This window comes from Engraulis encrasicolus, chromosome 22, assembly GCF_034702125.1.
Source record: "Engraulis encrasicolus isolate BLACKSEA-1 chromosome 22, IST_EnEncr_1.0, whole genome shotgun sequence".
NCBI classification, from domain to species: domain Eukaryota; kingdom Metazoa; phylum Chordata; class Actinopteri; order Clupeiformes; family Engraulidae; genus Engraulis; species Engraulis encrasicolus.
This window is the reverse complement of record NC_085878.1, coordinates 14,310,523-14,330,792: the sequence shown is the minus strand read 5'-3', so window position 1 is coordinate 14,330,792 and position 20,270 is coordinate 14,310,523. Positions and strand designations below refer to the sequence as shown.

Below are 20,270 nucleotides of genomic sequence, written 5' to 3'. Positions count from 1 at the left end.
GGGAAGTGTTGAGATACTTCCCTGACGGCCTGGTGATCCACAATTTTATTCTAACCAAGTCCCCTTAATATTGAGGTGGCCATATAGAAGATGCTATTGTCATCATCTGCGTCTACACAAAGACGTACACCTTTAAACTGGCAATGGTCCAACCAATATTTGTAACATTTAGACTAGGCCTGCTTACAAGGCATATGCCATGATCATGGATACCAAATTTACCTTGAAAAGGCTATATTACGTATCTCTGTTCACTCTCACCAGTGTAATTTGTTTGTAGCCTCTAAAGTATAAAAGTTTGTTTGCTGACAAATTCACATAAGACAGAGCACCTAGCAATTGAAGAGCACCTAGGAATTGATTATCCCATGGATGGTTGCTAGAGCGGATTGACAGTGAAACATAAGAATAACATGCAGAATATTCCTAATGGAAGTCGGTGTCCCACTCTGCTCCTGGTTTCAAGACTTCACACTCCAGTGAGTTTCATCGAACCCATTTCAGTCAAGCACTAATGACAATGTCCCAATGAGACTGTTGTGGGGAGTGTGTGGAGAATACAAGGCAGTGGTTACCGAGGATGCCAAACACAATGTGGGAAGGAGAATCTACACCGACCAGATGGTGTAAAATAGGGAAAGAAAGTTTTAAATGAGTGATATAGAGAGGAACAGAGTGAGAGTGACAGAGTGAAAGAGAGAGAGAAATAGAAGTGTACAGACACGGGCAGGGAAGTATGGTGAAGCCCAGAGAAAACAACAAACTTTCATTTAGAAGGAGGGAGTGTAAATGCTCTGTCGAGGACAATACAGAGGTGAGCTTGTAAGGTCCTCTTACAGCACACTCACCAGTAAACCAGCTTTGCAGCCTGGCTGCCACTTTTCGCATTCACGCACACACGCACACACGCACGGATGCGCGCACACAGAGCTGCGCTTTGAGATGTTCAGTGTTTCCATGTTCTTTGTATAGACCAAAGGGTTTGGGGTTCATAAACCGAAAGAGACAGAAAAGAAAAGAAAAAAAGAAAAGAAGGAGAAGAAGAGAAAAACAGAAAGCTCAAGAGAAAACCACAACACTCCATCAGACATCACACATCTGAAACACATACATACGAAAACAGTTCAGATTTGTAACTTGAAACGCTGGGGAATCAAAGAGCTTTCCACTGCTTTCCAAGAAGGAATAGTTGGTAGTGAGTTTCAACACCGTGTAATGAGCACATGAGCCCTTGTGTCTTGGCAGTAACTACCAGCAGCTAAAACACACTCACATACACATCATGTTCCAAGCAGACTTCGAATAGTAAAATCCCATGTTTAACTGATTAGAAAGGCCTCGGAAATGTGAAAAAGACCTGAGAGAGGAGTAAGGTCTTTGTCCTCGGCACTCTGCATGAAGTCACCGCATCCTGACTTTATCTGAATTAGAATAAAATACAATGGAATATAATATAATAGAACAGAACAGAACAGAACAGAACAGAATAGAATAGAATAGAATGCGTAGAATAGGAAATGAAATGAAATGAAATGAAACAACCGCCTTCAGCTAAACTTTACTAAATCCACCTTCTGCAACTGCTTGTTGTTGCATTCACCTGTTTAACGGTTCTTGAATTTAAATTCACCAGTCTATGATTTATCATCCTATTCCACTGCACTCTATTTACCCAAAACAGGAAAGTGGTTTGCACAGCGTAACGGCTGTGGTTTTTAAATGCGCTTCACGAATATAGCTGATTTATGATAAAGCCTTGACTGGCTCTGACACGAACAGATTGCGCTTATCTAGACTGCAAAAGAAAGCAGTACTCTGCTCTAGGTACCCTGAGGAATTTTGTCAGTGTTCAGAAAAAAGTACATGTGTGTATATTGTAAAGAATCTGGCATCCTTTGCCCATCTCATACAGGCATCATACTTGTGTGCGTGCTTGCGTGCTTGGATGTTTGAGCAAATCATGCAAAAAGAACAGAATTGTTCCCACAGAAAGCTGGGTGCTGATAACATCATCATCATCATCATCGTCGTCGTCGTCGTCATCATCATCGTCATCATCGTCATCATCATCGTCACCGCCATCATTATCATCATCATCATCGTCATCATCACCACCATCACCATCATCTTGTTAATGTGAAAAGGAACATGGTAGAGTTAGATAATGTTTATTGAAGGTAGAGTAGAGTAGCCAGAGTACACATTGCAACTATTCAGCCAGTCAAATATGATGCCCCCTACCCAATTTGACCTTTTAATGAATATTTACTGTGCAAAATAAACTAATATTTGGTCTTACTAAAAAGAAGTAACTTTTGCCGCAATAAAGATACTGTATCTATTATTGCAAATTCAAAATGTGGAGATCCACCTTTTCATGAGTGATTCCCAGCCATAAATGAATACTTAGAAATTGATGGATATGAAAAACACAACATTTATGAATGGGTAGCATAAATTCTGTAAGTAAACTACTAAAAAAACATTTTCTTGTACAGTGGTCTTTGTGAGGCATGGAAGCAAACTTTACGTTTGTGGTAGAAGCCCTGAGGGCTAGTGGAAATTGCACAATTGAAGGAATTCCTGATCATTGCTGCACAATAACACTACAACCTGCCAGCAGAAATGCAAATTCATCCATCTGTTGCCAACAATATCTCCATGCTCTCTGCATTTTTTCCACTCTGCTTCTTCCTGCAATCCTTTGTCTGTTAGTGTGTGTGTGTGTGTGTGTGTGTGTGTGTGTGTGTGTGTGTGTGTGTGTGTGTGTGTGTGTGTGTGTGTGTGTGTGTGTGTGTGTGTGTGTGTTTGTGTGCGCGCGCTCTTTTTCATCCCCTTTCAAACCTAAATCTCTAAAAAGGGCTTCGCCATTCAAAGCCAACCCCAATAAGAAACATCCAGGCCGTGGGGTCTAAACCAAGAAAGCTTACCCTGAACCCTTCCTCAACCCTCAAATAACCTCCTTCTCAGCAGGCAGACGGAGGTGCAGCTATCTCCAGACCCAGGCGTGTTAGCCACAGACTGGGGGAGCGCGGCTGCAAACAGTAGGGGGTCATCCGTGCCTATGAGGGCTCATGCGCGGCGCGGGCTAAAGGCAGCCTCAGCTTTGCCAGGGAGCCCAAGATAAGGAGGAGGCTGCTGCAGCGAGAGAGGTTTCATTACAGCACCCCAGTCAGCCGGAGCTGGAGCCAAGCAAACATTGTTGTTTAAAAAGGAGTGTAGGGGGTGAGTCTTACTTGGATACACTTGCACTGAATCAATGGCAGTGCATAGCTTCTGATTTTTTGCATCACTAGCCATTTTTAGTATCAACAGTAGGCCTAATATTAAATTATTTTACACCCCCCTCTCCCTGACACGTGAGCCACAGTTCATACAGGCCTACATATAGGCTATGTGTAGTTAGTAGGTTGCAAGATGAGCAGAGGGTTGAAAAAAAAAAACAGAATGAAAGAAAGGGGGAACCCTGAGTGGATTTAATAAAAAAAAACTGTTCTCTCAAAATTATGCAAAGATCCATGCTTCTGGTTTACCTGCATTTCCATAATCTGCTGTTTTCAGTGTTACCACAGCAACCACAAGGGAAAAAGAATCCGTAATTTCGGAGACAATACGCAAGAGTTGGACTGGAGTTAAGTCTTTTATCCATGCCCTCGCTTATGAATCGCAAATGACAAATAGTGCTTGTATTTTGTTTTTGATACTCATCCACGAATCCAAGACAGCCCATTGTTTATCATCTATGGCAGTGGTTCCCAACCTTTTTCTTCAGGGACCCATATTTTTACCATTGTAAGCTTTGGTGACCAAACCGCAATTAAATGCATTGTTAACATGGGCTATATATGGTATTAAAATAAAACCCCTTAAAATCAAGAGGGCTTCGTGACCTTCCGTGGATCTTTGGCGACCCAAAGGTTGGGTCCTGACCCATAGGTTGGGAACCACTGATCTATGGGATTAGGCATTAGGGACAAATTATAACAATGACAATGCAATAAAAACTCTAGAGAACAATATCTCTCATAGCTTCAGCTCCCAAAGATGACAGGCATTCTCAAAATAGAACTGTGGATCTGTCAGCACTCTCTGCAAGTATTGGTTTGTAAGGGTTTTCTACCCTAAGGAGTTTGTGTTTTCATTTTGTTCAATTAGCAAGACAGTATAATGGTTTTGCATAGGGCTGTAACGATACAATCAACTCGCGATTCGGTTCATTTTTGACCGACGGCTCGATACACCCTTCTTGAAATCTATGAAAACTATGATAGTGTATAGGTAGAATAGATTACAAGAGGCTACTGATATTAGGAAAAAAGTTTTTAAAAAATAACAATAATGATGATTTGAAGCACTATCACATCATATCTTGTGGTTGTTTTCTGGACTGAAAGGTAACAAAACTTTGAAAGGACGCATCACAATATCATATCCTTGCATCGCGATACAGTATCGTGACTGCATACCGCAATTTCTCGGTTCGATACAATATCGTTACATCCTTATTTGCAACCATAATTAATTTGTGATGAGGAACTTAAGATGCTTACATAACACACTATGCTGCTGGTTAAGGCTCAGCAGGGGTGATTGGCGTGTGCTATTATGCGATGAGACTGCACGGTCCTTGTTTGGTTACACGTGTGCCCACAAAAGTACAGGCACTGTTGTCAAAACAGTCAACGGCAGGGAACACTCATTGCATTCAGAAGCGCTGTTGTGTTGAGGGAAAACCCATCGTTAACCTAGCTTTTGCTCTGGGAGCCACTCTAACCACCTCCCTGTGATTAGAAGCCGTGAAGCACGAATGAAACCGTAAACACTGAGCTTTGCAGATGTTAGCCTACTTAATTGTTATTGATGTCTTCGCTCACTGGCATTCTTGAAACCTTCCTTAACTTTGAAGCACTGTCATTATTTTGCTTAGCAGCTCTCAAATGTGCCTTGTCCTGTGACTGTGAAGACACAGTTAGCAGCTGTAGCAGCTAACAGAGCTGATCATTGAGGCATGGACTCACTGATCTTTGGTGAGGCTGCTTGATTCACTTCTCTTTGGTGAGGCACTTGAGGTTCTGGATTTTTATTTATGTGCCTATATCCTTGCCAGTCTTTTAAAACTTGTGAGACATGGTGACTGAGATGCTGTAATTGGAATATAACTTAAAAGACTAAAAGTCAACATTTTAGACTTGGCAGCACATGCTTCAAGAAGCACGTGTACACACCTCTAAGGAGCTTGCGATGTTCTGCATCCAGAATTGAGTCGCTTACCTTTCTAATGAACAATACCTCCTGTACACAACCTTGGACATCACCTGCTTAATTCCCCATCTCCTTACGATGGTTTGTGTTTGGAGGAATTTCTAGGCCATATGGCCATAGAATTAGCCTGGGAACTCCCATACTGCCTTTAGTTCTACACAATCGTTTCGATCTGAAAGACAGTATGGCGAGGATGACTCATAACGTACAAGATCATGGGATCTGTGTCATAATGGCCAAGCATTCCGACCTTAACAGTTTCTCTGCCCAATCAGAGAGCAGGGCAGTGTGTCATAATAGCCAAGTATTCTGGCCCCATACGGAATTTACAATAGGTAACTCCCCAGACCTAATCTCACTTGTGATTAGGTCTGGTGTTAACCAGGCAACCACAGAATGCCCATGACTAACATTTTCATTACATTCGTGACAATACCTGGTGGCATTATGACTAATACTAATGGCCTTAGGGCCCACTAGTGGTTGGGGCATTACTTCATAATCTCATATAGAAATTCCATGAAACGGTGTGTCTGAAACAAATGGCAGGAAATGGGCAGCTTCCATTGAAAAATTACTCATTAAGATATATCGTCAACAGTTCCAAATAATGCCCATTGCTCAACAACTTCAAATGATAGAAAATATTTGTGTAGGACCACTTCCTGAACTCTTTGGTGTGCATTTCAGATTTGAGACCAGGAAGAACAGCAAGATATTCAAGGCACTCTTTTAAAAAATAGTACGCCTTTATTGTATTGGCTCACCAATTAACCTTATTTAAAAGATCCCAATACATTTAGGCAGTTATGCTTTCTTAAAGTGATACTGTCCCATTTTTGGAAATAAGCTTATTTTACACATTCGCTTGAGTTAAATAATAGGGTTTTGCCGTTTTCCTGTACTTTCAAATGGGACAGTATCACTTTAAGGGAGTCAAACAGTTCTGGAAGGTGCATGGTAAGGTTAACAGTACCAAGCAAATCCAATAATGTTTTTTTTTTACTTTTTGTAAACGAGAGTGCCTTGGATATCTGCCTATTCTGCGGATGCAAATAAGACATAGGCTTCTCAAGTGATGAGCACAGACAGGTTCGGCGTTATTGCAATCAGCATGAATAATCAAAGAAGGCTTGTTGTTAGCACACATCATTTTATGGCTAGTATGACAAACGAGATGGGAGGACATGGTTCCCATCCTTATCTGTCATGCCTCAATAAATCTTTCACTTAGGTTACGACACAGCTGGAAATTCTTGTCCCACAAGAACCCAGCCCATGCCATCTCAGCCGATAGGCCTTAGACTGCAAGTTATTCTCTTCCAAATAGGGGTACGCAACATGTACCATTAGGGGTACGCAACACGTACCATTAGGGGTACTTAAGCACACTTCAGGAGGTGCGTGGAAAATTGTACAAATGTATGGAGCAGTCACTTGATAGAGGAAGATATATACCTGCACAATAGGGCTTGACTGAAGGGGTACTCAAATGGCATGACACAAAAGGCTTAGGGCAGTGGCTTCCAAACTGGGGGTCGGGAACCCTCGGGGGATCGTAGAAGTATTGCTGGGGGGTCGCAAACAGGAGGGACTCAGCATTAAAACAAGAAATCCAAAGGTTAACAGCTAACATCATTCAATACATTGGTTAGTAACAGAGCTTGTATGTACAATGGTTTGCTTTTCCTGTGAATTTCTAGCAACAACAGACAAACCATTAATGGAAAATCTAACAATATTAATGGACAAAAAAGGCTTACAAATATGGGGGGTGGGGGTTATGAAATGTTCTTGGGTCCAAAAGGGGGTCCCCACAGAAATATTTCTGGGAACCACTGGCTTTTAGGGTATACAAGTCAAAAAAAGGTTGGGGAACACTACACTATAGGACAGAACATACAATATGTACAGCAATGGGGAAACACCACCCTTTCCATTTTCATTAGGGTACATTCAGCACACTACAGTCCTTGGGTGTGGTGGTGGGCGTGAGTGTGTTTTCACCTGTATATGCAAAGTGACTCAAGGCAAGTGATTATCTTTCTAAAAGAAGGGACTTGTGAAATTGTTTTACTGAGACACTGAAACCATGACTGACTACTATTGTGAAATGTACCACTAAGCCTGACATGGAATGTGTCCCTGTCTAAGCCTGACTTAGAACATGTGTGTGTGTGTGTGTGTGTGTGTGTGTGTGTGTGTGTGTGTGTGTGTGTGTGTGTGTGTGTGTGTGTGTGTGTGTGTGTGTGTGTGTGTGCGTGTGTGTGTGTGTGTGTGCGTGCGAGGGCACGCGTTTGTGTGTGTCTGTCACTCAATGACACGAGAGACTGCCATGCCAAGTTTCATGTTATTACGACACAGCATGCTAATATGTAAAGCATGTTTGAATTGAGTTTTGACTGTCTGACAGTTCTGGGCACCACAATCAACTGCAGCATGATGAACTCTGTCCTGCACAGGTGGATTTCTAAGAGCCTGAAAAACTCCATGTACAGTTTACTACTTCAGTTACCAGGCAAACTCTAAATTCAGCTCCTTGCCATGCAGATGTCCTTGTGGTCAAAGATGCATTTTCATGGTCATGCCTCAAACATGGTTCCACATCAACAAATCCAATAGCTCTGACGTTCAGTTGCTTCTGATTTATCAGGCACCATAACTTGTGCATTTCAGCCCCTCCAGGAATGGGATGAGGCAGAAAAGCTACTTCATTCTCGCTCATCTCATTTCCCTAGTAAAGACGAGGAGACCTTGAGCATAATCATAGCCCATAAAGGGTCCCGCTATCAGCTTAGGGCTGGTGGGGTGTGCTGTAGGCATGCGTTCATACTCATAGCCGGGATGAGAAATGATGGGCATATATTGAACACCAGCAGCACATAATATATACAGTACACAACCGTGACAGATAAGCCTGCAACCCATGGAAAAAAAAACATCTCGAAATGAACATTCACATGATGCTTGTTTCATCCATCAACATGTGCTGTAGGCTATAGGGGCCCATGCATCAGAAGTGAATGACAATCGAGACAGAGCGCGCCTCCAGTGAACCATGCCCAAGACTCGGAGCAGGATCCATAAACAATGGAGGACGAAGGGCGAAAGACGAGGACAACGAAGGTGACAAGAGCAGTGCGGAGAATTCCAGTTATGCCAAGGCAGTGTGTATCTAAATGCCGCATCTCATGACGACTCGTGTACACAGTCCTCCCCCACGGCCCAAGGCTCTATCAGTTTGCGGCGGCGCGTCACCACACGAGGCAAAAAGGAAGCCAGTCACACGCTGTCAACTAAAAGATAAGCTCCGGACCAGGCCTTTTTTCCCCCTTAAAACTCCCCGCTGTCGTGTGTTATGAGCACGGCCTTGTCCTTCAGCCACTGACAGCAGGAATCCAGCCGGACACAGCACGCTAATTCTCACTGCCGGCTGGGAGCGGCTGGGAGCGGCCTGGGCGAAGAGAAAGCAAGGCTTCCATGATGATAGCAGACATGGGCAATGTTTACAGCAGCATTGACATCATCTGAGCTAGACCAGTAGCCAGTACGCTTTTGTGCACTACAATTTACACTAAGAAAAAGAGTTTTACATAAATGCCCATTTGGCTTGGATTTAACTTTGACACCATTGTTGCAATTGATGTACAGTAGGCCTAATTGGAGTGTATGTGAATATATATAATCATAATGACTATAATTATTATGTACACAGAAGGTGTGTGCACAGGAGGTCTAATATCCAAATACTTAAACACTGCGGCGGACAGAAGTGGATATGCCCTCACTGCCCCTGTGATGGTCCTTGCCTGTGCGGTATACTGAGAGGGGGTGCACTGATGCTGCATTCACATACAGTCCATGCTGTCTTTCCCTGTGCATTGCCCTTGCTTTGGATGAAAACAAAATAGAGACTATTGATTTTGATCAGGCCACCAACGGTCCAGTTTTTTCCACAAAAGGTTTGATAAAGGGATTCTAAATGGAAAAGAGACTTAAAACATCAGAACTTCATATCTGACGTAGACACACATTAAAACATCTGAACATCTGAAGTAGACACACATTAACCAAAAATACTATTTTATTAATGGCATAACCCTTCACTTAGAAAATAATTCATATTTACAGGACATACGGACACAGAAAAGCATTTTTCCAAAGAGACATCGAACAAAAGAAGAGAAAACATATCCTGGAACACTTTATAATAATGCTACATTATGAAGCTTTATTAACACTTCTAAATAAATAATGAAATCATTATTTTAAGAAAACCGATTTACAAATCTCCGAAGAGCAAGAGAGCAAACCACAGGATGCATTAGTGCCCGGCAGGCAAACTCCCATCGAACTCATCCTATGAAGCTGTTAATTGGTTTTCTCTTGTGTTCATAGTAACCTACACTAAGATAGTATTCCTTACTCAATCACAAACATGTATGCTTTGTTTATAATTACTTCATTATGGAAGTGTTAACAAAGCTTCATAATGTAGTTACAAAGTGTTACCACATAATGAGTAGAAAATAGTAATACTGAAACATAGCAGCAATAAATATTTCTGGTCTTTGACATATGGACTGAGTCACTGGCATTGAGGACAAATACAGGAAACTTCATGGCACAGGGAAATGAAAATGCATAAATAAACATCACTGGACAGAGATATAATGAATCATTCGGGGTCAATAATGAAGTCAAGCCATTTCACATGAGATAGCATGTGCCAGACCATCCCTGTTGGACAAATACAATCACACCTACTCGGTTACTCACGAAAGTAGTTAACCCAAAGACCTAACCCCCAAAAGATACTCTCCGTGGCACCTACTGTAGGTACAAAAAATAATGTTTTCATGGACATCATACTGTAAATTTTGTTTGACAGCACTGTTTGAAAGGATACCATGGGCCCATTGTCGATGTGTAGAAGTGTAGGGGGAAGAACATGGTGTTACAATGTGATGCAGTGTGATTAACTGTTCTATGCAATGCAGTGGTCTATGCATGATAATGTTCTAAAAGGAGTAATATGTCTAGCTTATACTGTACATGACAACTACAGATGTGGAACCCCTCACGCAATGTGATGTCTAACTTTTTATGTGCTGACAGAGAAGTGGTCTACTGGTGCTGTGGAAATAACAAGACTTAAATCTTAAAGCCTAAATATCTCCATATGTGCAGTGTGATGCATGGACGGCGTGTAAGTTTGCAATTCAACAATGAGCTGCGGCACCCCCGCCCCCCCAAAAAAAGGTTTATGGCTGACAAAAAACATCAGTTTGACTAATCACAGAAGCACAATGAATGTGCAGAAAAGTCTGGTCAAGAGTATCAACTTGATACAAGTGGTATCATCATCTATATAGGCTTTAAGATATATAGATGTTTGTCCAACTGAAAAATCAGTACTGTTGTTGTGGAATCCTATTTTGAGCATCCCATAGAGCAGAGGTACAGGGGATGGGGAGTTCATTCCTTTTTTTTTTTACAGTTTGCAAAAAGTCAAACGAAATACCATCAACAACAACAAAGAACAAACCAAATCACAAACAAAAACTTCCAGCTGTAAGGCCCATATCCTCAATTCCAGTTAAACGTCCTGCCCACCAGCTCAAAAAACTTGCGGTTGGGTTCGTGGAAGTAGCGAAAGAGCTTCTGCAAGATGCCGGGGTCCACGCGGGGGTGCGCCCGGCCCTTGGAGTCGTGCAGGCAGCGCTCGCGTCCGTGGTCGCGCAGGCAGTAGAAGCCTTTGGTCTTGTTGAAGTAGAAGTTGGAGGCGTTGATCTGTGGCTCCAGCTCCAGGAACCTCTCCACCTCCTGCATCTCCGGCAGAGGGTCCCGGATCAGCTGGTCGCCGTCCACCACGTGGATGCTCTCCAGGGGGAAGTAGCGCAGCCAGTTCTGGATGTGGACGTGGTAGAGGCTGCGGTTGAAGGCCCGGTAGTCCAGGTTGATGCTTCCGTCCGGCCCCAGCAGCACAGACTCGATGGGCTGCACGTGCTTGTGCTTCTGCAGCCGGTTGTGGTAGACCTGCGTGTAGTCCGACAGCACGCGCTCCGTAGGGTCCCGCAGGATCAGCAGCAGCTTGACGTCCGGGTTCATGCGCCAGATGCGCTCGGGCACCTTGGCTGAGGTGAAGTAGGCCGGGGTCTTCTCCACCGTCACCTGGCCCGGGTAGGCGTACGGCATCTGGGACAGGTACCAGGGCAGGCCCCGCTGGAAGTGGCTCTCCCAATCGAAGAAGTGCACCTCGTTCTGAGCGGCCGCCACCGCACTGTGCAGGCTGAGCATCTCGATGAGTGCCCGCGTGCCACCCTTCCTCACCCCGATGATGATGGCGCTAGGAAGCTGCTGGAGGGTGCCGTTGGGGTGCGGTGAGGGCGAAGAGTCATTGAGGGGGAGTAAGGGGAGAGGGTCAGAAGGGGAGGGGGACAGAGAGGTGCTGGGCACATCGCTGCGCTCCGTGGGCCAGGAAGGCATGGGTGGAGACTGGCTGACAAAGAGGAGCAGCCCGAGGATGAAGGCCGCCATCAGAGAGGACCTGGTGTGCGTAGACTTCAGCCTGGCGAGCAGAACAGGGGTGTATACCACATCGAAGGAGATGCAGCCCACAGCACCTCAGTCTGGGCAGGAAAACAGCTGGAGGGGTGCTTGGCTGCCTGCCTCTGGATCTTCCTCACTGCAGGGTAAAAACACGTAAGAAAATGAGCGGCACATCCAAGTGCAAAACATGCTGCTGCCTTGTCCTTGTAATTATTTGCAAACATCATTTTTCTTGAGTGATGAACTGTCAAGTATAAGAAGTCTGAAGACATGAATTCAAAAGGAAACTCAACGGGCTCAAGTATGAAACTGATATCATGTTGACGATATGGAAAACTAACATTTGAGGGTTTTTTGTGCAACGTTAATCTTGGCAATCACCTCGCGGGTTTTCCAAAGAACATCATACAAATATGCAAATGTACAAATCATTTTAGATGGTTAGGAAACGGACTGGGTCACATTCGGATTTTATGTGGACCCATGCAAGTCGTTTGTCACACCATCTGGAGGGCAGCGAATAAGAATAAACACTTTCAGGGTAGTACTACTTTGTCCGCATTCTCTTGCGCCCTCCGGTACGCGGTAATGAGAAACAATGTAGCCTATCTGAACAAGCTGCAAGAACAGAGTACATGTATCTTTCCTAAGCCGTAAATAACGCAGAAACTGATGTTGTTGTGTCTCATTTATATGCACCCATTTATTAATTTTTCGAATTCCCTGTGGGAACAAAGTCTTTCACGTGTTACTGTTTGGTCGGGTTGCGTGCGTCCGTGACAAATCTTAAACAGCTGAAGTTGAGCAGGCGATCAACTTTCATGAACCGAAAATTCTTAGGTAGTTCTACATAAGGGACCATTGTTATACACAGTTCGTTCTCGAACAGCCACTTCTCCTTTATCCACAAATTACTGGTTGTATGACATTGCAGCCGCACAAAGCACATCGGCTCAAATAGCTCCTGCAGAGAAACACACACGCAAATCTCTGAAGTACCCATTAGGCTGTTTGCTATCGTCTCGGTCTATTTCGACCTCAATACGTTTCATTCAGCATTAACCAAAAATCACATATCCTGCAATAATGTGCATACCTTGAGCTTTTGAGTTTGTTCTCCAGTCATCCTGATATAACTCGAAGCAGCGGAAAAATGAAAAGGTCCGGGGTAGATCTTACAAGTAAGGTAGCGCAGTATAGATGCAAAAACAGCCTTTCCCAGGTCTATGTCCAAACAGCTGGCAATTTTCACAACAGTGTAGTCTACACCACCTTAGCGAAACTTCGACTGTCCTCGCTCAAGATACGACGAGTTGACTCTGTGATATCGGTAGTGTGGCTCTCTCACAAACGCCCACTACTTCACCGTGATACGCTCCGTGTAAATCCCTCCCACTTAGTGACTCAGCCTACCGAATAGCAATTGTTGAATATAGCACATTTTATTTTAATGTGTTGTCACATTCCTGGGCAAAACCAACCTGGCTCAGCTTCGATGAAGAGTCCTGGGGATTTGGCACGATTTGTCAACACTTGTCTGGCGTTTTGCAATGACTTTCAACAAAGTGTATGCACCTGTAATACACACCGACCCCTTTTCTCTGTGTCTTTCTGTACAATCTTCAGCCTGCCCCGGACTGTTTCCATGCGGAAAATAGATTAATTGTTAACACAGACTGGAGGCGCGTTCAAGCACGTGGGCAGAGGCCAGCGCTCACTGAGGTGCGGACACTGAGAGGAGTGTGAGTAAGTGTAGGCCTACCGGTACCGGTGACATGATGACTATGGTATCTGTCACCACTGTGAGATTTCATCTAAGGACATACCAGTGTGACACGTGTTATTATGGCATAACCTAGCACAGGATGTGCATGGATGTTTTTTTTTTTCCCATAACGCGTCACATTTTCATCTGATTCCTGTGAAACTTCGGCTTTTTTCGCACACCTCAGCTGGCATGTGCGTCGGAGATGGCACCATGGGTCGCTCAGCAATAGTTTAAAGAAACTCCCGCACACTGACCATTTCGCTGTTCTTTCTTAAATAAACGACGTTTCGGTACTAGACCTTCATCAGGCAAGAAAGAACAGCGAAATGGTCAGTGTGCGGGAGTTTCTTTAAACTAAAAAACATCTGATTCCTGTGAAACGTCCAGAATAGCCTACATGTATTTATTTTATTATTATTTTTGTATTATTATTATTGATTGATTGATTGATTGATTGATTATAGGATGCTGATTTTCACAAAGTTCTGTAGGCTATTGGTATTGATGCGGAGAGTGATCATCAGTCTTACATACTTGAGGGAGGTGTGAATACGAATAAAGATCAATTTATTTCTCATGAATGGTTTCAGCTTGTCTGCAGGTTACCATAATGGCCTGTGTTCAGTGGGTGGTGAGAGTGGTTGTCCTTGAGTGGCATGAGTGAGGGTAGGCCTACCCTTGCTGTTTAGGCTACGCCTGTACATGGCATACTTCAGCTTCCTTCCTCTATGCTGCCACCCTGCCACTTCATGAAAAACACTTTGGCTGCCGAAATGTCCCAAAAGCAGCGCTGAAGTGTGCTACAGTCAGAGCAGATTATTTTGTTGTTTGGTTGAATGTATCAATGTACTTGTAAATGTGCAGCCATATGTTGGCCTAATTTATTTCCTGCCTACGGTCAGACAGTGCATTCTGAAACACATTCTGTAATTGCCCCCTCAAACACCAGCATCAACTGCATTTCATGGTTTCATGATTCAAGGTTACATGGTACTTTAGCCAAACAGATTGCCAAAGCATGTACTGGAGTGACAGTCACACAGCCCTCACACAAAGTATTGAAACACACAAGGCCAGATCAAGTCAAGTCAAGTCAAGTAGGTTTTATTGTCAATTTCTTTACATGCACTGGTCATACAAAGAATTTGAAATTACATTTCTTGCTTTCCCATACAGACATAGACTAATCTAGGTAAGGACATAGACAGTATAGACATAGACAGTACTTAAACATGGACTTAAGACAGTATGTACATAGACAGTGCTCATACAGACATTTAAAGTGCAAGACTGGACAACAGAAGACTTGTAGAGGACATACATTAAGAGGTATTGTTGTGCTTTTGTGCTTTTCCTAAAAAAGTCCTTTATAGCGTTCTGACATGGTAATAGTAGCATTTTGAAGAAAAATAAATATTAAAAAGGTCTGTCAAGTACACCAGCAGCAGTGTGTGTGTGTGTGTGTGTGTGTGTGTGTGTGTGTGTGTGTGTGTGTATGTGTGTGTATGTGTTTAGTGCAGGTAGAAGGTGCGGTGTGCGTCTGTGTGTGTGTTCGTGTGTGTGTGTGTGTGTGTGTGTGTGTGTGTGTGTGTGTGTGTGTGTGTGTGTGTGTGTGTGTGTGTGTGTGTGTGTGTGTGTGTGTGTCAGTGTGTGTCAGTGTGTGTCAGTGTGTGTATGTTTGGGTTTAGTGCAGAAAGTGCAGTGTGCTTGTGTGTGTGTGTGTGTGTGTGTGTGTGTGTGTGTGTGTGTGTGTGTGTGTGTGTGTGTGTGTGTGTGTGTGTGTGTGTGTGTGTGTGTGTGTGTGTGTGCATGTTTTGAGTTAGTGCAGGTTGAAAGTTCAGTCACAAGTATAGTAGTGCAGGTGGAATGTTCAGTCGCAGATATGGTGGTGGGGGATGGGGGGGGGGTTGTCAGTGGCCTTGCTGGCTAGAGGCTGACAGTGGAGGGAGAGTGGGTTGAGTGTTCAGCATCTTGATCGCTTGGTGCATTGTGCTGCTCGCCAGCCTGGTGGTACGAGAACGGAGGCGCCTGTACCTCTTTCCAGAGGGCAGGAGGCTGAACAGTTTGTGTGCAGGGTGGCTTGTGTCTTTGATGATCATCAGTGCTTTCCGGGTGAGGTGAGCACAAGGACTCAATATATTCACAGTGAGGATGGCCGGGGACATTCTACTGCTGTTACATTGCTTCCAAGGCATACTAGATGAAAGCCGTTCAATGGAACTCAGCACTTCAGGAGGATTTCATGAGAGTCGGTTTGTTTTTAGTCCTGTCTCTTCCTCTTGCATACTTCCCCCTGCCTTCTTCTAGAAAACTGTCCAATGCTTCAAATCAATAATAAGAATGAGAAAATGTCTTTGAACCAAGTACAATTATGGGGAACTGGTTGGTGGAACATGGAACATTCAAATTACAACCAAACTTCCCTGGATTGTCAGGTAGGTTAGTGGTTATGTTCTGCTGACTGCACTCGGAAAAAAAACCCAAGATTGTCTGGCAATATGTGAAAGGTTATCAACATTAGAACTGGTTCTTCATTGCCTACCGGTTCTTTTAATAGCCTAACAATGACTGGAATGGTACACTTAAAATAGTTCTTCTTTGGCATTACAGAAGAGAACTGGTGGCCCCATTAGTTTATTCAAACCTTCTATTTGGAAAATTATAACTTTGTATACCGTATGCATTGTGTATTACAGTGGCTTGACCATAGGGTTATGTTCCATAAATGGCTCATTTTAGGCTTTTTATTCGATTCTCTTGTACCAAATGGAAAAGGCAGAGGGGGTTATTGGCTCCACTGTATACACATAGAATTTGATGCAGGGCTGCATCAAAGTGAAATTTTAACATCACAATGGAGGCTATCCATGAAAAACACACAGCGTGAGTGAAGCGGGACCATCCGCCTGCTATGAACTTGGCATGATTCCCTGCACACCAGTGATGAAATATGATCTGCGGCGTGGCTCGAGCACGCTGTGTGACCGGAGGGTTACTGAAGGTCATCCAAAAACTCAGCCATCTCCGAGGAGCAACCAGTGCTAATCCAAGGTCATACATAACCAACAGTGTGTATGTGTGTGTGTGTGTGTGTGTGTCTGTGTGTGTGCGTGATACAGAATACGATTGCATAAATGAATAAATATGTTTGTGAGTCACATTGAGGTTCCGTTCATGCTCCGTGCGTGCACAAGTGGATGCCTCGCATTATAGATGAGGTGGATGTTTTTTGTGTTGACCACCCATTTGTTAAAATTCTCCAAGCAATTTGCACTGAGGAAATTCCCACTGAAGTAGGCCTATGGTGGTATTTGATGTCGGCTATTTTCCGATTGAGTATGGCTATGCATATGTAATACTTGTGGTTTGGCATATGGCCTCTATTGAGCAGAAATATGGTAAGAGATTTCTTGAGCAGTGCTTCTGCAAAGCCGCATCCTGGATGTAAAGTTTCTCCACAGGCCTGGAGTATTAGTAAACAAGGTCATGACTACAGTAATGACTGCCCTATCTCTCAGGCTAATAGACTTCCTCATTGAGGGTTGTATCGTAACTGCTGACATCGCCCTGTGAGTTTCCCTTATTGATTTTTTATGTGCAAAATCTATAATCACATGACTTTTCTTTTCTAACAGACCCTTGTGCTTGTGCAGACTCGGTGTCAGCACTCTGGGCACCCGGAAAGCCTTGTTCCACTTCAGCTTCAAAATGATCCGCATGCATTAGCAGTTCGGTAGCACACATCGTGGATAAAGACACATTTCCTCTGCAAAGATCTGAGGTTTGGAGAGGAATATTGATTATGTGTGAAATGAATATGCTTGAAATTTTCTTAAAAATATCAACACTTAGCAAAAGGCAGGGCTTAGACTACAACCTGAGCAGTGCGAGTTCCGGTAGTCATCAACCTGAGCTTGGCTTTCTGGCTCTTCATAGGCATTTATTTCCCGATATAAAGTGGCTTTTTGATCTCACAGTGATCTCTGGTTAAATGCCACCCTTTGCCATTTGATATTTGTCTAGTCATATTGGTCTAGCCATGAATACTATTTTGGGACGATTGTTTTAAGACAATTGTTCAAATATTTGTCCGAGGTCTGAATGTCATTTTTCAGACCAATGACATTCTTCAGTACTGTTCTTTTCCAGTAATACCTCAAGTTAATGACAACTTTCATGGCGATTAAAACGTTTTTACAGTCCACTCCAACAAATGTATGTTGTTTAACATAATGCATGTTCAGTAGGTTGCTGATGGGGGTGGGGGGCTTGGGGGCAAAGGAGTCAGTTATCTTGGGCACAGAGATGGGGGGAGGGGGTGGGGGGTATTGGGTCTTTATTACATTGCTGTATGAATTGATTGGGGACCCTTTCAGATATCTTTGTTCTGGTCCTGACCAAAAGCAACCCAGCAGTATTTGTGTAATATTGAATTTCTAACCTTTGCATTCATTTGTTTACATTTGCTGTCTGCATTAATGTTATATTAATGGACATTTGAAAGCATGTTGCTTTGGCACTCAACACTGAATTGTAATTAATATCAATATCTTCATTTCTTCACACTTGTAATTTTTATTCACCATTTCAAGACAAAAATTACATGGCAATATACCCTCACAGCCAACCTAAAAATAAAAACACATATCTCCTCATGTTTTCTTCACAGTATTAATGTAGGTGTTTGGGAAAAGAGAGAAAATACACAATCATTAAGGCATCAGGAATGTGAAATTGGAAACCGTCAGGGCACTACATGACAATTATGTCGTGTTCTGCTGGACTGAAAAATTAATTAAAAATGTAATGACTTCATTAATCCTAAAACACACATGGTTGATGACTTTCCAAGCAACCAATTTCACTGATATTCACCATGTCGGTAAATGAGAAGGCACAATATTGTATCATATTAATTATGACATGCTGTCCCAGTTGCTCCACAATGCTTGTTGTAACTTTGATGTTTAATTCACCCATTATGGATGTCACCATGCTTTTACGGTTTCCTTACTCTAAAGCCCGAACAAATGAATGCTTTGCTTCTATGCTTCAAGTCCAAGCAGTAGGTCTCTACAGGCAAGGTCAACCACCAACACCAAAGTTTGTAAAGCCAATAAGCCTTCAGTTCAGATTAATGAGACAGTGCTATCTGATCAAACGTAGTACTCTATTCAAAAACATGCTGTTTTGAATAGACATGAATTTGAATAGACATTTATTATGTTGGAACATGTATGGAGAAGGTCAACCATTGAGGGAAACTCTTTAAAAACCCTGACTCTCGGTGCAGGCATTGGTGCTATCTGATCAATGGCAGTCTATTCAAACACACACAATACTTACTGTACGCACTGGAGTGTTGTGGGAATATGTGAAGGCCACTCGTATGTGTGTTCCCTAACTTCAAAACTAACTTTCGTAATTCAAGATTTAACTTTATCGTCATTGTGAAGATTCCTGTCCAGCGAATAATAAGGCTCTTTGTAAAGTGAAAGGCAACACTAGGGCACATGGTGTGTGCGGCGCCGTGTTGAACTGACAGTTGCATACTTGGCCAGGGGTTGCTAGCCTGTCGTCCTCAGGACATCCACACCCCCCCCCACCACCACCCCCTCTCTCTCTTCCTCCCCAGGGCAGAGAGTGCATTACGGTGCAGCACAGCTCTCCACTCCCTGCATAACCAGCTTATTCACATGAGCAGAGTGTGAGGCTGACAGTGGCACGGGGGTCACAGACTGCACACAGAAGAGGAAGCTCCGCAATATTAATGACGGAGATGACGAGGAGAAGAGCGGAGTGGAGTGGAGTGGTGTGGGAAGAAGGGAAATGAGAGGTGAGAAGGGACGAGAGGCAGGGGAAAGGAGGGGAGGAATGGAAGGGTGGTGGAAGAGAGGAGTATAACAGAGGAGCAGGAGGGAGGGAGGAAGAGAGGCAAGGAAATGGGAGGAGAGGAGAAGAGGAAGGGGCAAGGTGAGGAGAGGAGCGGACAGGGAAGGAGGCGAGGGGGGCAGGGAAAAGGAGAGGAGAGAGGAGGAGAAGATCGAGGAGAGAGGAGGCGACGGAGGTGAGAGGAGAGAAGAGAAAAGGAGAGAGTAGAAGACAGGAGGGTGCAGGTCCTGGGAGAGCCAGGCTAAGCTGAGGTAACTGTAAAGACACGCCACGCGCCTGGCCTGCCATGCTAATATGGATCTTGACATTGCCATAAAGTAGAAGCTCAAGTCAGTGAAAGGAATTGCAAGTGCCTTGTCGGGTTGAATAGTTCAAGTTGTGTCGTCACTGAACAAGGCAACGTTTTTTTTCAACGGTTATCATTCAAAGCCGTTATATCAAGTGAGTGTGTTTGTCAGATGGCGCTTCCCTGCGTAACAAAACAAACCCTACTCACCCATAACCCTGAATGGCTCTGTGCACTCACCTGTCATGTCTGCACATGCTGTAGGCCCACATTATTTGTATGTTCCCACACTTTGTATTGCTTTTGTACCTGTATACCGTTGCACTCTGAATTTCCTCTGTATTTCTGCATACAGTAAGTGTGGGGTTGGAATCTGAAACTCTCTGCTCCTCAGACCAACTCCCTAACCCAGGGGTATTCAATTAAATGTCAACGAGGGCCAGTTTTTCAAATTTCCTCCCAGTAAAGGGGCCGGACTATAGGTATGTATTATGGTTGCCGACTGTCAAT

The 20,270-nt window shown here is 43.7% G+C and overlaps 1 protein-coding gene across 1 annotated transcript; it reads right to left on the bottom strand.

Moving 5' to 3' along the window:
• Positions 1-9,328: 9,328 nt before the first annotated feature.
• On the bottom strand, positions 9,329-13,163 carry hs3st1 (heparan sulfate (glucosamine) 3-O-sulfotransferase 1). Its single transcript, XM_063187894.1, has 2 exons — positions 12,911-13,163; positions 9,329-11,950 (listed from the first exon to the last, which is right to left on the bottom strand). The coding sequence occupies exon 2, from the start codon at positions 11,800-11,802 to the stop codon at positions 10,852-10,854; it is 951 nt and encodes a 316-aa protein (XP_063043964.1). The 5' UTR covers positions 11,803-11,950; positions 12,911-13,163; the 3' UTR covers positions 9,329-10,851.
• Positions 13,164-20,270: the final 7,107 nt, after the last annotated feature.